We start from the raw sequence: 25,206 nt of genomic DNA on the forward strand, positions 1-25,206 counted from the left end.
TTTATGTGTTGTCAGGGAGGTAGTATCATCTGTCAGACAATGACATGTCAATGTTGGTGTGTTGTCAGGGAGGTAGTATCATCTGTCAGACAATGACATGTTAGTGTTTATGTGTTGTCAGGGAGGTAGTATCATCTGTCAGACAATCATATGTAAGTGTTTATGTGTTGTCAGGGAGGTAGTATCATCTGTCAGACAATGACATGTCAGTGTTTATGTGTTGTCAGGGAGGTAGTATCATCTGTCAGACAATGACATGTTAGTGTTTATGTGTTGTCAGGGAGGTAGAATCATCTGTCAGACAATGACATGTCAATGTTAATGTGTTGTCAGGGAGGTAGTATCATCTGTCAGACAATCACGTGCCCAGCAGTCAGCTGTATGACACCTGTCCAGCTCCCCACCGAGTGCTGCCCGTCATGTCCAGGTATGTCATCATCTTCAAATGCCAAAGGCTGAGGCTCATGTGTAAAACAATATTTAAAAAAAAGGTTTTTTTACTCATTTCTGTATTGAAAGGGATGACAGGTGGCCCAGTCATCTAAGACAACACAATTTATTGTTTCGCCTTCATTTTCTTAGAATTTGATGACCATGGTCAGGTTCCTTGGCACCATACTTGTGTATCTGGATTTTGCCAAAATGGTGTCACTAAGGCCTGGATCCATTTCAACATGGGTACAATGTGTGAAGCCCATTTCTGGTGTCCCCCGTTGTGATATTGCTGGAATATTGCTAAAAGCGGAGTAAAACCATACTGACTCACTCACGTACATGGACATTGTTCCTTCATCATGAGATACTGTATCATGCTGATAAAACAACTGTCATGAAAATACTGGTGGCGTTGGCTGTGTATGATTCGTCCATCCTGCAGTGTGACGGTAGTCTGTATACATGGTTAAAACAAGACACTTTATGGATGATAACATCTCTATTCTATTGTTCTCTTGTGGTATAGATGCTTATACCGTTGTCAAGCAAGAGTGAGACAAGATAGCACAGTACAGACTTACATACCCCTTATGATGTTGTTGTGGCTATCATACGAAAGATGCACTTCATTTCTTTCTTACGTGTCCCTTAAACAGTACAGTAAGGCAAAACATGTATTATTTCGTAAACGATTTAAATTCAATTCTGAATGGTAATTCAAATTTAACGACAGTAACAAATCTTGAAATTTTTAAATCGGTGCACAGTTTTTCATCTTCTTGCCAATTTAGAGATTTTGTCTGAGATGATGGCTTTGCTATATGATACTGCGATGTTGTTGTGCTGGATGTAAATAATAATGTAACTGTAGTTATGGAAGATAATCCAGTAATTAAACACTTTTAGGAACAATACTTATCTTTAATGTCAACTATACAATGTATGCTATTTCTCATGCCACTTTCAATACATTGCTGTTTGTATATGTATCATGTTTGGGAGAGGCATTCAGATAAGCAAAATTTGCTTGTTTGCCAATCCCTCCACTTTATGGAAATATATATGTTTATATCACATACCCCTAATAATGATTAACAAAAAAATGTTGACAACAGTTCAAGGATCTATACCGAAATGTTGCATCATGATAGAGTAAAGAAGTTGTCATCCATAAAGCATTCAGTCTTTACTGTTACTTACCAACTTCTGAAACTGCCAATCAAACAATGTATGCATGGTGCCTGGGTGTTAGCATGTCAGGACATGTGATAAGATAAGCTTGGATATTTGACACACACTTTCACATGCAGATAGTAACAAGACGAGTCTGTGACTTCAGTGCTACTCCATATCCGGAGTTTAGTATATTTTCTTTCAGTCCAGTAAGCATGGGTAATAATAGTCCATATATAAGGGGGGGCACGGGTGGCCCAGTCGTCTAAGGCGCTGTGATTCGCTGTGCAGAGTTGCGTCCCTTGGGCACGCCAGAAACCTATGATTGTGGGTTCGAATCCCGGTTCGCCCCGATTATGTTTCTAGGTTTGTCAGCACCATACCCGTGCTCGTGGGTTTCACCGAAGTGGTAAACGTCTGAGACCTGCATCACTTCGGGCTTTCCTCCCACATTAAACTGACACGCCACGATATAACTAGAATATCGTTAAAAGCGGCGTTAAACCCAACTCACTCACTCCATATATAAGGCTTTTGTTGTTTTGTTTACAAATATTTGGCCCATCAAATGAATCACACTCCTTCTGTTCTGTGTCATGTAGATTTGTATATGCAAGTAAATGGCAATTACGTCCCTCATTCTGACAGTGCAGGTTTAAATCCAACGAGTACTAGAATCTGTACTTTACCAAGAAGGTGTTATCCCAAATATAACATTTGTTACATTTGACCACTTTCTAAATGACATTGTGTGTTCATAGATGAGAATATAACATTGTCCCTCTGTCTGCTGCAGTGTGTCAGTTCCTGGGTCAGACATACCCGGATGACAGCCGCTTCCAGCATCCTGAAGACAACTGCCAGACCTGCACGTGCAAGGTAGGTATCCCATGGCCAGTAAAGTTGGTTGGTTTGTTGTTTAACGCCGCACTCAGCAATATTCCAGCTATATGATGGCGGTCTGTAAATAATCGAGTCTGGACCAGACAATCCAGTGATTAATGTCATGAGCATCGATCCATGCAATTGGGATCGATGACATGCATCAACCAAGTCAGCGAGCCTGACCACCCGATCCCGTTAGTCGCCTTTTACATCAAGCATAGTCACCTTTTACGGCAAGCAGAGGTTGCTGAAGACCTATTCTAACCGGGAATCTTCACGGGTAAAGTGTCACTTTAGTAGGATTCATAAAACAAATAAATAACTGTATAAGAAATATCTCTTTCTGCATATGTATAACATTCAGAATAATTAATAATTAATATTTCTTCTCAAGATTCTGGCAATTTAAGGGAATGAGAATAAAAGGGTATAAAAAATAATATTACAAAAAATGGATTTTTGAAAAATAATTTTTGATATAATTATGACGTAAGGTTTGAATTGAATCATTATAATTATGGAGTTTCTTGTGCCTCAGCTCACTAGTCATTTATAGATTGGTCAATCCAGACAGGGAATGGTGGCTATGCCTCACTAGGCACAGATTATGTTTATGACACAACTGCACGACCTTCAACACAGGATGTGTGGAACGCTTGTTATTCTTGCCTTAATTAGATGACTGTGTTCATTTCACATATACCCTGCCCCTTGTATAATGTGTTGTAACATACTCAGCTTGTTCAGAACTCACTTCTCATTGGTGGTTCCACTTTATGACATAGTTTGAATATTGTGTCACAAAGAGTGAGCGATGATTGTTATTGATCACTGATTAAATAAATAATCTTACCTGAGTGTCTTTTGATATCAAATATGTAAACAAGAGTTGATAAAAAATAAAACTCATGTCTTACATTTTTATATAAGAGTGAACATATATTTGATATCAAATGACACAAGGTGAGATTCTATTTAAAATCCAAAACCATTCTTCCAATTTTTTTCAGTTTGTAAACAGTTGTAACCAATGTCTTGAGTGTAAAAATTACAAGTATTGAGCTTCAGTGGCAGAGGGACTAGTGATATCATTTTTTATTGTGATGTCATTGTACCCAATGGCACAATCGCCTGCAAATTTTAGTTTCGGTGAGTGAGTGAGTTGGATTTAACGCCGCTTTTAACACTATTCCAGTTATATCACGGCGTGTCAGCTTAATGTGGGAGGAAAGCCCGAAGTGATGCAGGTCTCAGACGTTTACCACTTCGGTGAAACCCATGAGCATGGGTATGGTGCTGACAAACCTAGAAACATAATCGGGCGAAGCGGGATTCGAACCCACAATGATAGGTTCCTGGCGTGTCCAAGGGATGCAACTCTGCACAGCGAATCGTGGCACCTTAGACGACTGGGCCACCCGTGCCCCCTTTAGTTGCGGAGTAATGCAATTCAATGAAGCAGTATCTCCTATGAGACATAGCTTGATCTCATCCTAGCGACATCTATGGAAGCCAGATTTGAATGGTAATAACAAAAAGGTACATGAAACAGATTGACCAAAGTCTTGTACATCTGATCTGCACAAATGATTATGAAGGTCCGTCCATACGTCCGTCACGTTTCGTTTCCGGAGCATAACTCAGAAACCGTTCAATATTTTTTCATGAAACTTTGCAGGTCTGTCAAATACATGCTGAACTTGTGCCTTTTGCTATTAGAAATTTTAGAAATTTTTATTTTTTACGTTTCCATGGCAACAAGATAGACTTTGAGTTCCAAACTCTTCTTTTTTTACAATTTCCATGACAAGTTCCACCTCGGTTAAAAAAGGTTAGGGTTTGTTTAGATTTAATTATGTCATAAGTTCTGCAACAGGGGCAGGGGATATAGCCACGTTCGTGGCAAACTCTTGTTTTCTTTTTTGTATTGTTTTAATACAATGAACATAACATTCTTGAATTCTTTATGGAGAGGCATTTACATAGATTAGGTCTGGCCAGCATGCCCACATGATTCCACACATTACAACAACATGACTGTGTCCTCCTCAGATGGGTCGGGTCAAGTGTGAGCGTGAGCAGTGTGCCGTCAAGTGTACACATCCCCGCCAAGACCTGTGCTGCCCTTTGTGTACCGACTGCTTCTTCGAGGACACGCTGTACAGGAATGGACAGTCCTTCCAGCCAGACCCCTGCAAGAGGTGCTCGTGTAGGGTAAGATCAGTCTTAGATCTAATGTAAGATCGGCATGACCCAATGTAAGATCGGTCTTAGACACAATGTAAGATCAGTCTTAGAGCTAATGTAAGATCAGTCTGAGATCTAATGTAAGATCGGCATGACCCAATGTAAGATCGGTCTTAGAGCTAATGTAAGATCAGTCTGAGATCAATGGAAGATCAGTCCTAGACCTAATGTAATATCAATCTTAGACCTATTGTAAGATCAGCCTTAGACCTAATGTAAGATCAGTCTTAGATCAATGTAAGATCAGTCTTAGACCCAATCTAAGATCAGTCTTAGACCTAATGTAACATCAGACTCAGACCTAATGTAAGATCAGTCTTAGATCAATGTAAGATCAGCTTAGACCCAATGTAAGATCAGTCTTAGAGCTAATGTAAGATCAGTCTTAGATCAATGGATGATCAGTCTTAGACCTAATGTAATATCAATCTTAGACCTATTGTAAGATCAGCCTTAGACCTAATGTAAGGTCAGTCTTAGATCAATGTAAGATCAGTCTTAGACCCAATCTAAGATCAGTCTTAGACCTAATGTAACATCAGACTCAGACCTAATGTAACAGCAGTCTTAGACCTAATGTAAGATCAATCTTAGACCTAATGTAAGATTAGTCTTAGACCTAATGTAAGATCAGTCTTAGACCTAATGTAAGATCAGTCTTAGATCAATGTAATATCAGTCTTGGACCTAATGTAAGATCAGTCTTAGACCTAATGTAAGATCAGTCTTTGACCTAAGGTAACATCAGACTCAGACCTAATGCAGTGTAATGTAATGTGGTGTACTGCATATATGTCCTATGTTGTGTAGGATGGGAATGTTGTGTGTGAAGAGGAGAAGTGCCCCACACTGACCTGCCTCATGAAGGAGACACCGCCCGGCCAGTGCTGTGAGAAATGTAAAGGTAAGATCCCTCGGCTCAACTGTCCAATCAAGGCTTGTCTGTCGTACACAGTTGGCGGCCATGTCACAATACTGATACAGATGACAGCACTCAGGGCTTGTCCTCTTTTCTCTGTTCACTAGTACTGCAGTCTTATTTGATGTCTTCCCCTAAAGGAATAAGCCTCCATTAACATGCCTCTCACAGTAATGTTATTACAAGCCTCCAATTATATCTCACACTGAGAGTAGCTATGGTAGAAAAATCTTTGATGCTGTGTTGTGCAATGTGACCTGTAATCTATCTTCTCCCATGTAGGTTGTGAGTTCCGTGACATCCAGTATGAGACTGGTGCGATGTGGATCCTGCCGGAGAACCCGTGCATCTCGTGTACGTGCAGCGGGGGCCTGGTGACCTGCATGGAGGTGGACTGCTACGTCCCGTGTGATGAGCCGGTCCAGGTCCCAGGCCAGTGCTGCCCCGTCTGTCCCAGTGAGTTAGGATTCTGATTTCCCTCACTGCTCAACATGCTCCTTTCACTGCTCAACATGTCCTTTCACTGCTCAACATGCTCCTTTCACTGTTCAACATGCTCCTTTCACTGCTCAACATGCTCCTTTCACTGTTCAACATGCTCCTTTCACTGTTCAACATGCTCCTTTCACTGTTCAACATGCTCCTTTCAATGCTCAACATGCTCCTTTCACTGCTCAACATGCTCCTTTCACTGCTCAACATGCTACTTTCATTGCTCAACATGCTCCTTTCACTGCTCAACATGCTCCTTTCACTGCTCAACATGCTCCTTTCACTGCTCAACATGTTCCTTTCACTGCTCAACATGCTACTTTCATTGCTCAACATGCTACTTTCACTGCTCAACATGCTACTTTCATTGCTCAACATGCTCCTTTCACTGCTCAACATGCTCCTTTCACTGTTCAACATGCTACTTTCACTGCTTAACATTTAGCATTCATATTTCAACATTTTCCATGCACTGTTCAATATTCTCTGTTCAACAATGTCAACATTCCATTTTAACATGCTCCTTACACATTTCAACATTCACCATTCACAGTTCAACATTTACCTTTCCCTGTTCAGCATTCATCATTCACTGTTAAACATTCAACATGTACATCTACCATTTACCATTCCCTTTCATCAGCTACTGCCTGTGTGTTTCAGCATGTAACTTTGAGGGCCGGCGCTACAAGAACGGGGAGGTGTTCACTCCCAATGGAGACCCATGTGACTACTGTACTTGTGAGGTGAGATGTGCCCTCACTGTCATGTCATATCAATTGTGATGTCATACTTCAATGTGACGAGGGGCGGTGGTGTCAAAGTCCATTTTGACCAAGTTTTTAAGAGTAAATCATGCCATCAAAAACTTTGACAAAGTTTTTGACAGAACTTTGATGGAATAGAAACCAATCCTATTTCTCGTCAAACTTTGATCAAAGTTTGATGACGTTGATTTAATTTAGCCAATCAGACTGCAAGGAACATTTACCCCTTTTCAAACGGAAGTGCATAGAGTCAAGTCAAAATGAGTCAACTATTTTGGTCTGACGAGATGTTGGAAGAATTAAATGATTCGTTTCAACAATGAGCAGCCATTCTCGGGACCAAATGTGCCTTTCCCTACCCCAACGCCGCCTTCTCAACATGGCAATACACAAAATACATATGACAACAGCAAAAATATTCTTCTTCAGTAGGATCCAACCCGTCAAGATAATTCCCACCAAAACCATGACGGCCTGTCAAAAACTTTGATGAGTGTAAACAGTCCAACTTTGACCAAGACAACTTTGACCAAGTTTTTGATAGTGTTACGGGGCTTTAAGTAGTTAAAGCATTTGCTCATCACACCAAAGACACGGGTTTGATTCTCCACATGGGTACAATGTGTGAAGCCCAATTCTGGTGTCCCCCGCCGTGATATTGATGGAATATTGCTTAAAGCTTTGTAAAACCATACTCACTTATTGTGACAATATACTAATTCCAAAATCATATATGTTGCAATATTCCAGTATTATTAAAAACAGCCAAATCATTAAATCCATGTGTTTGGTAAGTTAAGGCAGGATATTTTTCTGTGTGGAAACCACCAGTGTCACCCCAATGTCTTGTGAGTGTTTAATATTCCAGCAATATCACGGCAGTGACACCAGAAATGGGTTCACACATTATACCAATATGGGGAATCGAATATGGGTCTTTTTGTGACGAACAAACGCTTTAACCACAAGGCTACCCCCTGCCCCCTCCCCATGTCTTAGTTGATCACCATGATGGTGTCTGTGTTCATCCTCCTACATGTTTCTGTCCCCAGGATGGCCACCTGCGGTGTGTCCATGAGGCCTGTCCCAGCACAGCCAACTGTCCCCCCGAGCAGCTGATTGCTGCAGCTCCGGGCGAGTGCTGTCCTTCCTGTGCTGGATGTGAGTTGTCACCCTTTTTCTATGTGCATACTCTGCATTTTAACTACACAGTTCTTCAAATTAATCCCCTCAGTATTTAAACAATCCGGAGGTCAAAGTTGTGCACGGGGATGGTAGTTAAGGGATGGTAGTTAGTGGATGTTATTTAGGGGATGGTAGTTAATGGATGTTATTTAGGGGATGGTAGTTAATGGATTTTATTTAGGGGATGGTAGTTAATGGATGTTATTTAGGGGATGGTAGTTAATGGATGTTATTTAGGGGATGGCAGTTAGGGGATGGTAGTTATTATGTTAATGGTATCATGAACAATATTATGAAGATCCGTGCTGGAGCAGATGATTACCCAATGCATGTGTATGTGATATCACAGTTTAAACACATGTCTATAGTAGTGTTGTGACCTTGTGATGTGTTGCAGTCGGAACTACCTGCACCCGGACTGAGATCGGTCGGCGGACACACCCGCGTCCGGAGGAGCCTTGTTTCTACTGCGAGTGCAAGGTGAGTTGAGAGATCACATGTTGCAGGTTGTAACATAGACTAACATCTAGTCTCTGAAATGAACATATCGTACAGAAAAAAACAGTTGTTCAGTTATCTAAATAAAAGTAAGTAAAAGGAGCCCAGTGACTCTCTTCATCCTGATACTGCAGTGATCTAGACTTGCCAAACATTATAGACTTGCATGGGCTGTATTTGATATATTTGTATCAGGGTCTGTAAGACAGACTAGTTGTAACATAATCAGCAAATATGTGGAATGATGCCCAACAATGTTTTGTAAGACTAATACCTGTAAGGGTTGGTGATCTGTGAGGGACTGAATCATTATCTCTGTGTCTGACGCAGGAGAACCTCCTTCTGTTGATGGTGTTTTGTGAGGGACTGAATCATTATCTCTGTGTCTGACGCAGGAGAACCTCCTTCTGTTGATGGTGTTTTGTGGGGAACTAACCTATTTCTCTGTGTATCACACAGGAGGACTTCCAATGGGAGTGTATGAAGGAGCAGTGCAAGCCCCTCAGTTGCCCACCGACTGTCCAGATCTTCACACGCGGACAGTGCTGCCCCAAGTGTCCACGTATGTAGCTTGGCTTATTCCGATCTCTAAGTCTTGTCACTTGTATGGATCAAATCTTCTGATTTTATTGATTACAATTGATTACCTATTGGATCGGTGGTCAGACCCAGTGACTTGGTTCATTTTGTGACATTGTACTCTGATGGTGTTGATTGTGGCTCATAACATGAATCATTGACTTTTCTGGTCAAGACTGCTGGAATATAGAGTGTGGGGTTAAACAACAAGCACATGAACAAACTTGAATAATTAAGAAAAAAAACGATGAGTGGGAGTTGTTTATTGTACAATAACACTGGGGGGGAGAAAAAACCATGAGGGGTGCACGACCACAAGTTGTTTATTTCTTACATGAGATTTCAACATTATGTACAGCCTCTTTAAGGATGTTATTAAAATGTACAAGCTTTAAAAATGTTTACCCGTATTTAACTAATGATGACTCCCTGAATACAATCCGACCTTGGCAATGTCAGACAAGTCCATTATGAACAGGGGGTTAAAGGTATTTTCAGGATATTCTCACAATTCTCACATCAGTTGTCTGTACACTTTCTCCCCAAACTGATTAAAACATCATCAAGTTGCGAGGACATGTTTGTATCTCCAGTAGCAGTACTCCCCATGCGCTATGCAAAGTCTCTTCTGCTCAAATATTTATCCTATTAAAGTAAGAAATAGACAATGATTTTGACAGAATCAGTCTGTAACTGTTTGGAATACCCCATGTAAACCTTTCTGAGGTTGCATGATTAGAAAACAAATTCTGACTTTCCTGATCTGGTAGGTGACGCTCTGATTGGTCGGATGAAAGGACATTCTGACGGTATCTGATTTGAATGAGATTGCATGTTAGAGACAATTATTTCTCCTTGTCAGCTTGCTATGACCAGACGGAGGGGAAGTACTACAAGGAGGGGGACGTCTGGTCAGCGGCCGACAACCAGTGCGTCACATGTCGGTGTGAAAAGTCAGAGGTCAGGTGTAGCCTTCAGGAGTGTCCCCCACTACAGTGTACGGCAGCGGAACAACTTGTCCCAGACTCTACTGGTTGTTGTGAGGTGTGCCAGCCCGTGGAGGATGCTACATGTGTCTACTATGACACTATTTATCAGGTACAGGGCCAGACAGATCTCAGCTGCAACATCCCAGACTTGCATCACTTAGGGCATTCCTTCTAGACTATGCTGACATGCTGTGATATACCATAACTGTAATAGCGATCATAGTGGTTTTAGGCAATGCTCAATCAAAAGTAATCTAAATTACTATGAGTTTTGTGCAATTATTGCAAATACCTTCTTCACTTATGGAATGTTATAAATTTATCTTTCAACAAAGAGTTATCTATCTTGTTACCAAGAGTTATCTATCTTGTTACCAAGAGTTATCTTTCTTGTTATCAAGAGTTTTCTGCCTTGTTATCAAGAGGTAACTACAGTCAAGTCTTGTTAATCTGACAATCGGCTTTATCCAACACTTATGATGGGAACCAATTAAATCAGTGCTATTTAGACCTCTTAATCCGTCAGTCTCGCACTCCGACATACCTAATTTGCAACGGATTGCTGAAATCACTTATTAATCAGTCATTATTAATCCGACACAGTGAACAGCGTATTCCGGTGTCATCTGCCCGAGAGTACACAGCCCATGATTGCAGGTTGCATGATTAGAAAATATATTCTGCCTACCTTGTTACCAAGAGTTATCTATCTTGTTACCAAGAGTTATCTGTCTTGATACCACAAGTTATCTGTCTTGTTACCACGAGTTATCTGTCTTGTTACAAATAGTTATCTGTCTTGTTACCAAGAGTTATCTATCTTGTTACCAAGAGTTATCTGTCTTGATACCAAGAGTTATCTATCTTGTTACCAAGAGTTATCTGTCTTGATACCAAGAGTTATCTATCTTGTTACCAAGAGTTATCTGTCTTGATAACAAGAGTTATCTGTCTTGTTACCAAGAGTTATCTGTCTTGTTACATCATATCTGCAGCCAGGAGATGAGTGGCCCCTAGATGAGTGCACCCGGTGCAAGTGTATCGCTGGTAAAGTGAAGTGTGCAATTAAGCGGTGCCCTGCTCTTGACTGTACTCCCGATGAAGTGCCCACTGTTACCCCTGGCAACTGCTGCCCAGTGTGTCTCAAACGTAAGTTCCAGCTGTCATCTTTCTTTTCATAGAAGCAAACAATTAGCTTTTTAAAGCAAAATGACATATAATATCAAATTATGAAGGTACATATATAATATATGCCATTTATGTGGTGTACATAATTTCTCATTGGATCATAGAGCATACACTCTACTTAATCAGCTTATTTCTAGCACTAAAGGAGTTTACGAAGACAAAGTTGTCTTTCAACTTTGGTGGTGCGGCGGTGTGGTAGCCTAGTGGTTAAAGAGTTCACTTATCACAATAAGGCCCGGGTTCGATTCCCGACATGGGTACAGTGTGTCAAGCCCATTTCTGGTGTCCCCTGCCGTGATATTGTTGGAATATTGCTAAAAGCGGCATTAAACAATACTCACATAATAACCACTCTTTCAGTACAGATGCTAGTGCATCAGGTCACTTGCTGATAAAGGTACTAGTCTCCTGGACAGAAATGTCACATTGCCCAGAAATATCTGTCTTGCAAACCTGGCTTCTTCAATGCAAAGGAGAGTCCATTATCAAACATTTTGTGAAATGGGATGAGCATGGGCTAGTTTGTGTGGATTACTCTCCATCTGTGTGTATGTAACTTGTACCTCCCCCTCCAGAGCCAGGGACCTGCATCGTGTATGGAGACCCTCACTACCGCAGCTTCGACGGCACCACCATCCACTTCCAGGGTATGTGTCGGTACATCATGGCTGCTGACTGCGAGAACAACAACTTTACGTGAGTACATGAGATTAATTTTTATGTTTGCTTGTTTGTTGTTTAACGCCTCACTCGGGCAATATTCCATCTATAAAACAGCAGTCAGTAAATAATCAAGCCTGGACCAGACAATCCAGTGACTGACATCAAGAGCTTCCACGCAATTGGGATACGATGGTATGCATCAACCAAGTCAGCAAACCTGACCACCTGACGTTAGTCGCCTCTTACGACAACCATAGTCGCCTTTTACGGCAAGCATGGGTTGCTGAAGATTATTCTAACCTGGATCTTCACAGGTCACATGAGATTAGTAACGTAATAACATGTTATAATAATTACTATTGAAAAGCCACAAAACAGATGTTAATATACATTACCAGAGAGTGTTAACTACAGACCAAATGACACCCTCCTAATTAACCGTTTGTTTATTTCATCCATTTACATTTCATAGTGACACAATGTTTTCATTTCATGGTGACACAATGTTTTCATTTCATAGTGACACACTGTTTTCATTTCATAGTTACACCAGGTTTTCATTTCATAGTGACACAATGTTTTCATTTCATAGTTACACCAGGTTTTCATTTCATAGTGACACAATGTTTTCATTTCATAGTTACACCAGGTTTTCATTTCATAGTGACACAATGTTTTCATTTCATAGTTACACACTGTTTTCATTTCATAGTGACACAATGTTTTCATTTCATAGTGACACACTGTTTTCATTTCATAGCTACACAATGTTATTTCTGGTTGCCTTCGAACTAACAATACGATAAGCATCTAAAGTCGAACAATGTGAGCGGAATCACTGTATCAGCTGTTGTTTTACAGAGTGGAAGTCCAACATGACGATCGAAATGCACCTGGGGAAGTTTCTTGGGCTCAGAACTTCACCATCACCATGAGTGACATCATCATTGAGATGCTACAGAACCATGTTGTCAAGGTAGATAACTCTTGCCAATCAGCCATAACATATATATATGTTAATAAAGATACATGTGATCTATAGAGATCAGAGTATCTCATTCATCTGTTATGAAGACTTGGTGTTGAAAGGATCTATAAACACAAAAGCCAACAAACCATCCTTAATTCTGTCTCAACTCCCTGGGGAGAGTCCAGAGGTGAGTATGCATAGTGCTCGGGGTTCATCAGTATGTAACCTCTGCTCTCTTTACTGACTTGGTAGTCTCAGGATATCTGTTGTCAGATGATCGGCAGAAGGTAGGGGATCGATCTTACCAAAAGATGGCACTGGCTGTCTTGCACTCGGCAGTAAAGGGCTAAAACAAGGAATTGTCAGCTCAGAATCAGTACCCACTGGGGTATTCATGTTAAAACTGTGGCATAGTATCTCAGTAGGCTGGCACTATAAAACCTGCATTAGTTCACACTAGCACAAGCAGCCTCACAGACACACACATATAGAAACACAGACACACGCATAGAAACACAGACACACACACACAGAAACACAGACACACACACATAGAAACACAGACACACACACACAGAAACACAGACACACACACATAGAAACACAGACACACACACACATAGAAACACAGACACACACACATAGAAACACAGACACACACACACAGAAACACAGACACACACACATAGAAACACAGACACACACACACATAGAAACACAGACACACACACATAGAAACACAGACACACACACATAGAAACACAGACACACACACATAGAAACACAGACACACATGCATAGAAACACAGACACACACACACAGAAACACAGACACACACACATAGAAACAAAGACACACAAACACATAGAAACACAGACACACACACATAGAAACAGACACACACACATAGAAACACAGACACACAAACACATAGAAACACAGACACACACACACAGAAACACAGACACACATGCATAGAAACACAGACACACACACATAGAAACACAGACACATGCATAGAAACAGACACACACACATAGAAACACAGACACACACACATAGAAACACAGACACACACACACAGAAACACAGACACACATGCATAGAAACACAGACACACAAACACATAGAAACACAGACACACACACATAGAAACAGACACACACACATAGAAACACAGACACACAAACACATAGAAACACAGACACACACACACAGAAACACAGACACACACACATAGAAACACAGACACATGCATAGAAACACAGACACACATGCATAGAAACACAGACACACATGCATAGAAACAAAGACACACAAACACATAGAAACACAGACACACACACATAGAAACACAGACACACATGCATAGAAACACAGACACACACACACAGAAACACAGACACACACACATAGAAACAAAGACACACAAACACATAGAAACACAGACACACAAACACATAGAAACACAGACACACACACATAGAAACACAGACACACATGCATAGAAACACAGACACACATGCATAGAAACAAAGACACACACACACATAGAAACAAAGACACACAAACACATAGAAACACAGACACACACACATAGAAACACAGACACACACACATAGAAACACAGACACACATGCATAGAAACACAGACACACATGCATAGAAACAAAGACACACACACATAGAAACAAAGACACACAAACACATAGAAACACAGACACACACACATAGAAACACAGACACACATGCATAGAAACACAGACACACACACACAGAAACACAGACACACACACATAGAAACAAAGACACACAAACACATAGAAACACAGACACACACACATAGAAACAGACACACACACATAGAAACACAGACACACAAACACATAGAAACACAGACACACACACACAGAAACACAGACACACATGCATAGAAACACAGACACACACACATAGAAACACAGACACATGCATAGAAACAGACACACACACATAGAAACACAGACACACACACATAGAAACACAGACACACATGCACAGAAACACAGACACACACACATAGAAACACAGACACATGCATAGAAACACAGACACACATGCATAGAAACAAAGACACACACACACATAGAAACACAGACACACATGCATAGAAACACAGACACACATGCATAGAAACACAGACACACACACATAGAAACAAAGACACACACACACATAGAAACACAGACACACATGCATAGAAACACAGACACACATGCATAGAAACACAGACACACACACATAGAAACACAGACACACACACATAGAAACACAGACACACACACACAGAAACACAGACACACACACATAGAAACACAGACACACACACACATAGAAACAAAGACACACACATAGAAACAGACACACACACATAGAAACAAAGACACACAAACACATAGAAACACAGACACACATGCATAGAAACACAGACACACACACATAGAAACAAAGACACACACACATAGAAACAGACACACACACATAGAAACACAGACACACAAACACATAGAAACACAGACACATGCATAGAAACACAGACACACACACATAGAAACAAAGACACACACACATAGAAACAGACACACACACATAGAAACACAGACACACATGCATAGAAACACAGACACACATGCATAGAAACACAGACACACACACATAGAAACACAGACACACACACATAGAAACACAGACACACACACACAGAAACACAGACACACACACATAGAAACACAGACACACACACACATAGAAACAAAGACACACACATAGAAACAGACACACACACATAGAAACAAAGACACACAAACACATAGAAACACAGACACACATGCATAGAAACACAGACACACACATAGAAACAAAGACACACACACATAGAAACAGACACACACACATAGAAACACAGACACACAAACACATAGAAACACAGACACACATGCATAGAAACACAGACACACACACATAGAAACAAAGACACACACACATAGAAACAGACACACACACATAGAAACACAGACACACATGCATAGAAACACAGACACACAGACATACACATACATACACACACAATAATCTTGAACGCATCATTTAACCCCATTTAAACCCACCTCACCTCTTGACAGAAGAGGACAGTTGGTGGAGACTCACTGACACCAGCAACAGCTAATGGTGTTTGACAGTCCTGTGACGTATATCTGATCTCTGTGTCAGGTGAACGGCCGTGTGGTGGAGTTGCCGTTCCTGTATGAGCCGCGTGTCCACATCGAGATGTCAGGCAGCACCGTCCTCCTCAACACGGACATAGGACTGAAGGTGAGGTGCACTAGAGTCATGTGTTTTACACTGCTTCCTACAGATCTTTCTACATATGTTCTAGGGCATTGTGATCATCTCTTGGTCTGTCTGGAATCATTTACGGACTGGTAATTTATTATGGGGGGAAGGGTCAGAGGGAATCGTGAAGGGTCACCAAAATTATGACTCTCAGGGTAGGGTTATAAAATAATATACATTTATGGAGATTTTTTTAATAAAATATATTGCTGGGACATAGGGAGGGTCATCCAAAAATATGACAATTATTAGGGGAGGGTCATTATTTTCAGTATGTTGCTACATCAAAAACCTCTGACCCACACATCCCTAGTGAGTGAGTGAGTTGGGTTTAACGCCGCTTTTAACAGTATTCCATATATATCACAGCGTGTCAGCTTAATGTGGGAGGAAAGCCCGAAGTGAAGCAGGTCTCAGATGTTTACCACTTCAGTAACCCACGAGCACGAATATGGTGCTGACAAACCTAGAAACATAATCAGGGCGAACCGGGATTCCAAACCACAATCATAGGTTTCTGGTGTGCCCAAGGGACGCAACTCTGCACAGCAAATCATGGCGCCTTTGACAACTGGGCCACCTGTGCCCCCACACACCCCTGTAAAAAATGACCCGTCCTTTATTTCCGGAAACCGATTCATGTTTTTATTAATGTACCTTCACAGTCTTTCATCACAGTGGTCAAGTGCTGATTAGGCTTTTTTAGATTTAATCCTAAAACAATATAAACATTGAAAAGAATAAGATCTGAAAGGCACTATTTTTTTCATTGTAACAAATGCAAACTAACATGCTCCACAATCAGTTAAATAACTTGATAAGTTCAACTAACACTGCTCACAGGACTACATATTCAGATAACTGTTTTAACAACAGGAAACAATCTGAAATATCTTTCTTTTTTCTTTTCCTACTGACCAGAATTTTTCACTGAAAAATCAGTGTACAACAAACTTTCAACGTTTAGCCTTAGATTAAATATTTATTGTCATTACTATGGTTGAAGAAAATTTCTTATACTTTATTTTTCAAACCTTCAATCTTTCTTTATGAAGCTTCTACCTGTATATTTTCTGACCAGAAGTGTAAATGTTATATTTAGAACACTTGCTGTCATCACTGGTGTTTGGTGATCCATTCATGTAATGAACACCTGGTGTCATCAGTGAGTTTGATTTTACGCCGCTTTTAGCAATATTCCAGCAATATCACGGTGGGGGACACCAGAAATGGGCTTCACACATTGTACCCATGTCAGGATTCGAACCCGGGTCTTCGGCGTGACGAGCGAACGCTTTAACCACAAGGCTACCCGACCGCCCCCTTGGTGTCATCACTTTTTTCAGGGCTCCATTCATATTATTTTCCCCTCTATTTCTCCTTTTATACAATGAAATCTGTCGCAGCAGATAACCTAGACTGATTATTCTCTGGCATTGCCATGTTCTATTCTTGTAACCCCATGCCAATCTGCCTACAGTTGCTGTGGAATGGGGACAGCTATGCCGAGCTGAGCATCACCGGGGGTTACAAGAGAAAGCTGTGTGGACTGTGTGGGAACTTCAATGGCTTTCCCCATGATGATCTGCGGACCAAGTTTGGTCAAATCACAAACTCCCCAGCAGTGTTTGGCAACAGTTGGAAGGTGAGAGGAGCTCCAGTATGATGAGAAAGTGTAGTATGATGAACACAGTATTCTTACACACCTGTGGGTGAGAAACCCATTTGAGATAACTGGTATCAAACATATGTGTGAGATTGAATTCCAGGCCCGTGATTGGCTACTCCATGGTGATGACCTGACGTCAGATGACGATGGACTACTTTTCTGATTGTTAAAAGTCATTGATAAATTGCTCGTGCTTCAGTTCGCTCATTTGATACATTTTGAAACAACTTGTTGTAAGATAAATGGTATCTGACAGACATTCGTGGAGTAATCTCTATTTACAATAGGTTGTACTGTATCACATTTCAACATCTTTGTAAGATTCAAATCAGATTTAAAATGGTTGGTCAGATCTGTGCCATTTTCTATATGTAGTAGATGTTATTATTGAATGACCACAAACATTCTGACTTCAGTAGGTAGTTTTTTATATAACTCTTCTAACCCTATGAATAAGACTGAGCATCAAGTTTCTTAAGATAATTTTTTTCTTCAATATGACCTCTCCGCATTAAGATCTTAGAACACCTCCATAGAAGGTTGCATCGGGTGAATCCTGAGCAGACCTTGACTGCCCAATCTATATGATGGATGCAAGAGTTCTTGAGCCAATCAGATGTCAGCTTTCTAAAACGATTCATCTTCATTTCTTCTCCTTGATCTGAAATGTTGAATTGTACAAATGAACACAAGTATTACCTTGAGCGTACTCCCTTTTGCCGCAAGTCAAAGCTCCCCACTGTGATAGGTGGCTACAACCATACTTGAATTTGAACTCACAACCGACTGACCATTATGTTTCCAAACAAGTGATGACTGCCGTGACACTGAATACTCTTACCACAGCTAAATTATTTTCTTCGTTTGTCAGTTTGAATTTCTATTTCATTTCAACAATCATGTAATTGGTGTAGTACGAATGTAAGGGGGAAGTGGGATGATTTTCTGTTCGACTGCAATCTCAAACCAATCTGATGAAACAAACAAAAAGGTAAATTCATATGAGAAACTACATTTGGGGTCAAAGGGACAAGTTTCAAGATTCTGGTAATGGCCACTTCCACATTTCGCATGTCACTCACTGGGAAGGAGCTTGGGTGTATATGTCAAGTCATCAATGATATTTGTTTTCAACATACAGAAATCAAATGGCTGCCATGTGCGTGCTCTCAGCAGCAATCTTTTGAGAGTTATATCCCCTATATTGTCTTTGGCTGAGGCCCAATTAAAGATAGGGCCCATTTAGGGTTTTGCTAATACCAGAGTATTAATGTCACACAAAAATGTCATCTGAGACATGACGTCACAGTGGTAATGATGTCACACAAAAAGGTCATCTTAGACATGGCATTGCAATGGTATTGATGTCATGTGTACAGATTAGTCCCACCAGACCGGAGTCCTACACTTATATCTAAAGAAATCACTGACTGTACATCAGTGTTAAGAATATGTGTTTGTCCATTACCATTGATATTACAAGATATTCTCAAATAATATCCAGTGTTCAGACAGAAAATAGTGTGTGTTGTATTCTTGTTTCATAGATTGTCTTGTATTTGTTTCTTTCTTAATGTTGCACTCAACAATATTCGAGGAATAGGACAACATGCTATAAATATTTAGGTCTTGTTGACCAGGATCTCAGGATCAGACAAAAGAGTGGTTGATATAATGAGCAACTGCAATTTGGACATGACATTCAATCCACCAAGTCACTGAACCTGCCCACCCAACCCACATGGTCTCCCTGTGAAACAAGTGTACCATGCTAGGGATATTCCAGGAACTGATGTGATATGCTGGGTATGATGGGATATTATGTTGTTGTAGGCCAAGACGCAGCTGGGGGAGGAGTGTGCCGATGCTGATGATGTAGATCCATGTACAGGCGCCGGGTACCGCATCAGGAAGATTGCCACCACCAAGTGTTCCATCATCACGGTAGGCAGACATACTTTCAGTTTATTTCTTACATGAGATATCAACATTATGTACAACCTCTTGAAGGGTGTTGATAAACTGTACAAGCTTTGAAAATAGTTAGCTTAATTTTAATGATGATGACTCCCTGCGTTGAATACAACCTTGACAATGTCGGACAAGTCCATTTTCAAAAGGGGTGGGTTAGGTTGGTATTTCCCGCTTATTCTCACAAATTTCTTGTTGATTATCTGTACCTTTTTCCCTAATACTGATTGTCATATTTCTCCCACTTTTGGATGTGATCGTTTATGTGCGAACCCCAGCTACACATATGGGGAAGAACTTACTACGTATGGTAGCTGAGTGGATTGTATTTGCTAAAACCGTTCTACAGACTTTATAGGACAGAGGGTGCCAGCCCCCTCCTCCTCTGAATCCATACCATCACTCTGACTCTCATTGCCCACCCCTGAATCCCAATTACCACAAATCTCAAAAACATTGAGAAAAGAGTGCGATTTGAAGTTAAATAAGAAAAAAAAATAAGAAAAAATAAAATAAAATATTCATACTCATGGGAGACTTTTAAAATTTAAATGTTGACTCGATTTTATTTGCATCCCACGTATCTTACTACTGAGTCATGAATACCCCTAGACCCCAAAATCCAGCATACCAAAAGGGGGCCGGCAGCCTCAGTAGCAGCTGATGAATCACCCAATGTACATTCCTCCATTTTCATTGACTGACCTTGACCTACTAACTTTTCTATCGATGTGTTTCAGAGCAAGGTATTCTCCCGATGTCACAAGGTTGTCTCCCCTGAACCATTCTTCTCTTCATGTGTGTATGACATGTGTGCATGTGCCGACAGCCCCAACTGTCTCTGTGACATCCTGGCATCCTATGCACACGAATGTGCGAAAGCCAAGGTCAAAGTTCAGTGGAGAACTAATAATCTGTGTGGTACGTGATCTTGAACGCCAGCCATTGTACCAGAAATAGTCATTCCGCAACTACTCCATCTGACACACATGTGATATGGCAATAGTTGATCTCAACATCACTGATTTCCTAGTTCCTTTGTTTGATATACTTTTTCGGTGTTTTGGGGTGGTGAGTTAGCCTAGTGGTTAATGCATTTTCTTGTCACACCAGGGGCGGTCGTGTAGCCTAGTGGTTAAGGGGTTTGCTTGTCATGCCGAAGACCAGGGTTCGATTCCCGACATGGGTACAATGTGTGAAGCCCATTTCTGGTGTCCCCCGCTGTGATATTGCTGGAATATTGCTAAAAGCGGCGTAAAACCATACTCTTCTTAACCTTTGGGGAGCGGTGGGGTAGCCTAGTGGTTAAAGCGTTCACTCGTCACGCCAAAAAAATGGGTTTGATTTCCCACATGTGTACAACATTGTCAATGTGTGAAGCCCATTTTCCGGGGTCCCCCACCGTGATATTGGCAGAATATTGCTAAAAGCAGAATTAAACCTCACTCACTCACTCACTCACTCACTCACACTCACTCACTCACTCACTCACTCACTCACTCACTGTGTCATGTTCCAGCCTTTACCTGCCCACCTGACTCTGGGCTGATGTTTGACGACTGTGGTCCAGTGTGCCCCCGGACATGCGAGAACCGAGACACGCCCCTCGGCAACCTGGAGGAGAACTGCTACAAGCCGTGTGTGGCCAGCTGCCAGTGCCCGGCCAACAAGGTCCTGCACAGCGGCCGCTGCATAACCCCCGAGAACTGCCCCGAGCTGGAGAAGGTCACAGAGGAAGAGCTGTCCTAGAGAGCCGAGATGTCAAAGGAAACACGTTCTCAGCTAAGAAGCCTCAGTGAAAAGTATATATGACATCAAGAAACACAGGACATTGATGAATACCGGTATACAATCGTAGCACTCAGATGACCATAAACCCGCATACTCAGACATAAAGTTTGGGCAGCACTGAGATGACTTTGTGGAATGGACCCTATGGGATTAAAAATAAAATATATCTTCACAGATGTCATCACTAAAGAGTAAGACAGAAAAAGGACAGTCATGTGACATCAAGGATCAAGGTCACTGTGTCCGTGACCTCTACAAGGTCACTGTGCTACCACCTTCAGCTTGATGAGATGCTCGGTGAACATTTTTTAGCCGTCACACGAGAATGAGACAATACTCTACTGATGTTTGAGCTGTGCAATAACGTACATGCCATGATGTACAAGTCTTGTTTAGTTAGTCACTGTGTCATGTTGTGTGCGTACAGATGTTTTCCGCCTTACAGCGCCATAGAATACATAGATGGTAAAGAGCCAGTTTACCTGTGGTTTCATCTCATTAAAATCAGATCTTAGTTCTCGCTATCGCTAAACAAAGATCTGAGGACATCCCATTAAGGGTCATGTCAGAACGACCTTTCATCCAACCAATCACAGCGTCGCTTACCAGATCATGAAAGTGACAGTTGGAATGTGTTTTCTAATCATGCAACCACAAAATATTTAACACGGGTTATTCCGAAAGGCAGTTACGGGTTTTATGATTCTATCCATACAATCTGGGCAATCTATAAGCCATTCCAGAATGTTCTTTTTATCAGTTTTTATTTTTTAATCGAGAATACGTCAAAATATGTTTCGAAGCGTGGTCGCCATTTTGAAGCTAGTGTCATAAAGCTCAAGAAAGCTGCCTTCTAATTGGCTAATGTCGATTTCTTGTCAGTCATTTCATTGGTCGGTCAAAATTCGCAAAAGGTCGTTCTGACGTGACCCGTAATGGGATGTCCTCAGATCTTTGTTCAGCGATAACGAGAACTAAGATCTGATTTTAATGAGATTGCCTGTGTTTTGATAACAGTAGTCACCATCACTGCCAGGAAAATATTATAACAGATATTTTATTGTATTTTATAACTTTTAATAATCTGTTAGGATTTATTAGACTTTTTATACGATTTACAGTTTGTTGTATGTATCTTATTGGAATCTTCATCATGAAGTCATTTTACTTTCACAAGCTTCAAGACACCAATATCTGCAGGCATTAGCCATATTGGACATATGTAGGGGGGGGGGGGGGGGCAGTCGCGTAGCGTATAGGTTAGAGCGTTCTTTCGTCAAGCCGAAGATCCAGATTTGATTCACAACATGTGTACAATGTGTGAAGCCCATTTCTGTTGTTCCCCCGCCATGATATTGCTGGAATATTGCTAAAAGCAATGTAAAACCATACTCACTCACTCACTCCATAACACAGGAAGTTCCAGGGCAGAGAACACGTATCAGGTGGTGCTCTACAGTGGGGTGCCAAGCTGAAACGTGGGAGGTCATGATATAGCTGTTATATTGCTGAGTATTCACCTTTTATTTAAGAAATAAACGACGAGTGGGAGTTGTTTATCGTACACTATTCTCCCTGCAGTTTTTTATTTACAATTAATGACGACCACGAGTGTACAAGCTTTAATAATAGTGACCTTGACCTTAATGACGATGACTCCCTGAACAGAATCTGACCTTGGCAATGTCAGACAAGTCCGTTTTATGAACAGGTGGGTTAAGTTTGGTATTTCCTGCATATTCTCACAATCCTAACATCGTTTATCTGAACCTTTTCTCCTAATACCATTTGTCATGTCTTTCCCACTTTTGCATGTGATCATTCAGCCACTGCATTTATCTGCGTACCCCAGCTACATCTATGGGAAACAAGTCGTTGATACTTCCATCTCAAAAATAACGTCATCCAATAAATGACGTCATCAATTTGCGAGTGCAAATTCGAATCTTCCAAAATGACGTCATGATAGAGCGATGTTTTATCGTGGATTAAATCACGCTTCATTCTTCATTGCTCTTTTCGCGTAGGTATCTTATATTGAGCATTAAACATGTTGTCATCTTGTACGTTCATCTTGACTGAGGCAGCAGGTCAATGTAAGCTTCACCACATGTTCCGTCCACGAGTGTATGTCTGGAGATAACGTGTGGTTGGATACATTGTTGCTGGCCTGACACAATGCATATCTTATCTTGCCCCTGCCAATGTATGGTCAAAGTCTTCAACATGACACCAGATCTCTCCACACAGCCACATGCAATGTTTGTGCCAGCTCTCGGTTGAGCCTACTCTCTAGTCTGTACTGACATACTGAACACCAGATCTCTCCACACAGCCACATGCAATGTTTGTGCCAGCTCTGGGTTGAGCCGACTCTCTGGTCTGTACTGACATACTGAACACCAGCTCTCTACACACAGCCACATGCAATGTTTGTGCCAGCTCTCGGTTGAGCCGACTCTCTGGTCTGTACTGACATACTGAACACCAGCTCTCTCCACACAGCCACATGCAATGTTTGTGCCAGCTCTCGGTTGAGCCGACTCTCTGGTCTGTTCAGACATACTGAACACCAGATCTCTCCACAGAGCCACATGCAATGTTTGTGCAAGCTCTCGGTTGAGCGTACTCTCTAGTCTGTACAGACATACTGAACACCAGATCTCTCCACACAGCCACATGCAATGTTTGTGCTGGTAGTTCTCGGTTGAGTGTACTCTCTGGTCTGTACTGACATACTGAACACCAGCTCTCTCCACACAGCCACATGCAATGTTTGTGCCAGCTCTCGGTTGAGCCGACTCTCTGGTCTGTTCAGACATACTGAACACCAGATCTCTCCACAGAGCCACATGCAATGTTTGTGCAAGCTCTCGGTTGAGCGTACTCTCTAGTCTGTACAGACATACTGAACACCAGATCTCTCCACACAGCCACATGCAATGTTTGTGCTGGTAGTTCTCGGTTGAGTGTACTCTCTGGTCTGTAGTGACATACTGAACACCAGCTCTCTCCACACAGCCACATGCAATGTTTGTGCCAGCTCTCGGTTGAGCCGACTCTCTGGTCTGTTCAGACATACTGAACACCAGATCTCTCCACAGAGCCACATGCAATGTTTGTGCAAGCTCTCGGTTGAGCGTACTCTCTAGTCTGTACAGACATACTGAACACCAGATCTCTCCACACAGCCACATGCAATGTTTGTGCTGGTAGTTCTCGGTTGAGTGTACTCTCTGGTCTGTACAGACATACTGAACACTGGATGATTATTAACACCATACCAACTTGTTTTCTTGTTTTACGGACAAGCCTGCCCACAATTAAAAGTTCAACACTAAAGTAGAAGTGACAATGATTCAAAATTCAGCTTGATTAAAAAAAGCCTTTTTCAACATCTTTTTAAACAGTC

General features: G+C 41.3%; 1 protein-coding gene across 1 annotated transcript in view; it reads left to right on the forward strand.

Annotated features, from left to right (window-relative positions):
* LOC124122861 overlaps positions 1 to 22,396 on the forward strand; it is a 196,455-nt gene extending 174,059 nt beyond the window's left edge. The window contains exons 40-57 of the mRNA XM_048383500.1: positions 334 to 427; positions 2,405 to 2,487; positions 4,546 to 4,707; positions 5,551 to 5,644; positions 5,942 to 6,115; positions 6,815 to 6,897; positions 7,971 to 8,079; positions 8,501 to 8,583; positions 9,061 to 9,163; positions 10,043 to 10,278; positions 11,165 to 11,318; positions 11,933 to 12,053; positions 12,882 to 12,996; positions 16,241 to 16,342; positions 17,844 to 18,008; positions 19,866 to 19,976; positions 20,744 to 20,924; positions 21,523 to 22,396. Of these exons, the coding sequence (XP_048239457.1) occupies positions 334 to 427; positions 2,405 to 2,487; positions 4,546 to 4,707; positions 5,551 to 5,644; positions 5,942 to 6,115; positions 6,815 to 6,897; positions 7,971 to 8,079; positions 8,501 to 8,583; positions 9,061 to 9,163; positions 10,043 to 10,278; positions 11,165 to 11,318; positions 11,933 to 12,053; positions 12,882 to 12,996; positions 16,241 to 16,342; positions 17,844 to 18,008; positions 19,866 to 19,976; positions 20,744 to 20,924; positions 21,523 to 21,752 (2,400 nt within the window). The 3' untranslated portion in view covers positions 21,753 to 22,396. The remainder of the gene's footprint in view (positions 1 to 333; positions 428 to 2,404; positions 2,488 to 4,545; positions 4,708 to 5,550; positions 5,645 to 5,941; positions 6,116 to 6,814; positions 6,898 to 7,970; positions 8,080 to 8,500; positions 8,584 to 9,060; positions 9,164 to 10,042; positions 10,279 to 11,164; positions 11,319 to 11,932; positions 12,054 to 12,881; positions 12,997 to 16,240; positions 16,343 to 17,843; positions 18,009 to 19,865; positions 19,977 to 20,743; positions 20,925 to 21,522) is intronic.
* Positions 22,397 to 25,206: the final 2,810 nt, after the last annotated feature.

Source organism: Haliotis rufescens, unplaced genomic scaffold, assembly GCF_023055435.1.
Source record: "Haliotis rufescens isolate VD_foot unplaced genomic scaffold, xgHalRufe1.0.p SCAF_49, whole genome shotgun sequence".
NCBI classification, from domain to species: Eukaryota; Metazoa; Mollusca; class Gastropoda; order Lepetellida; family Haliotidae; genus Haliotis; species Haliotis rufescens.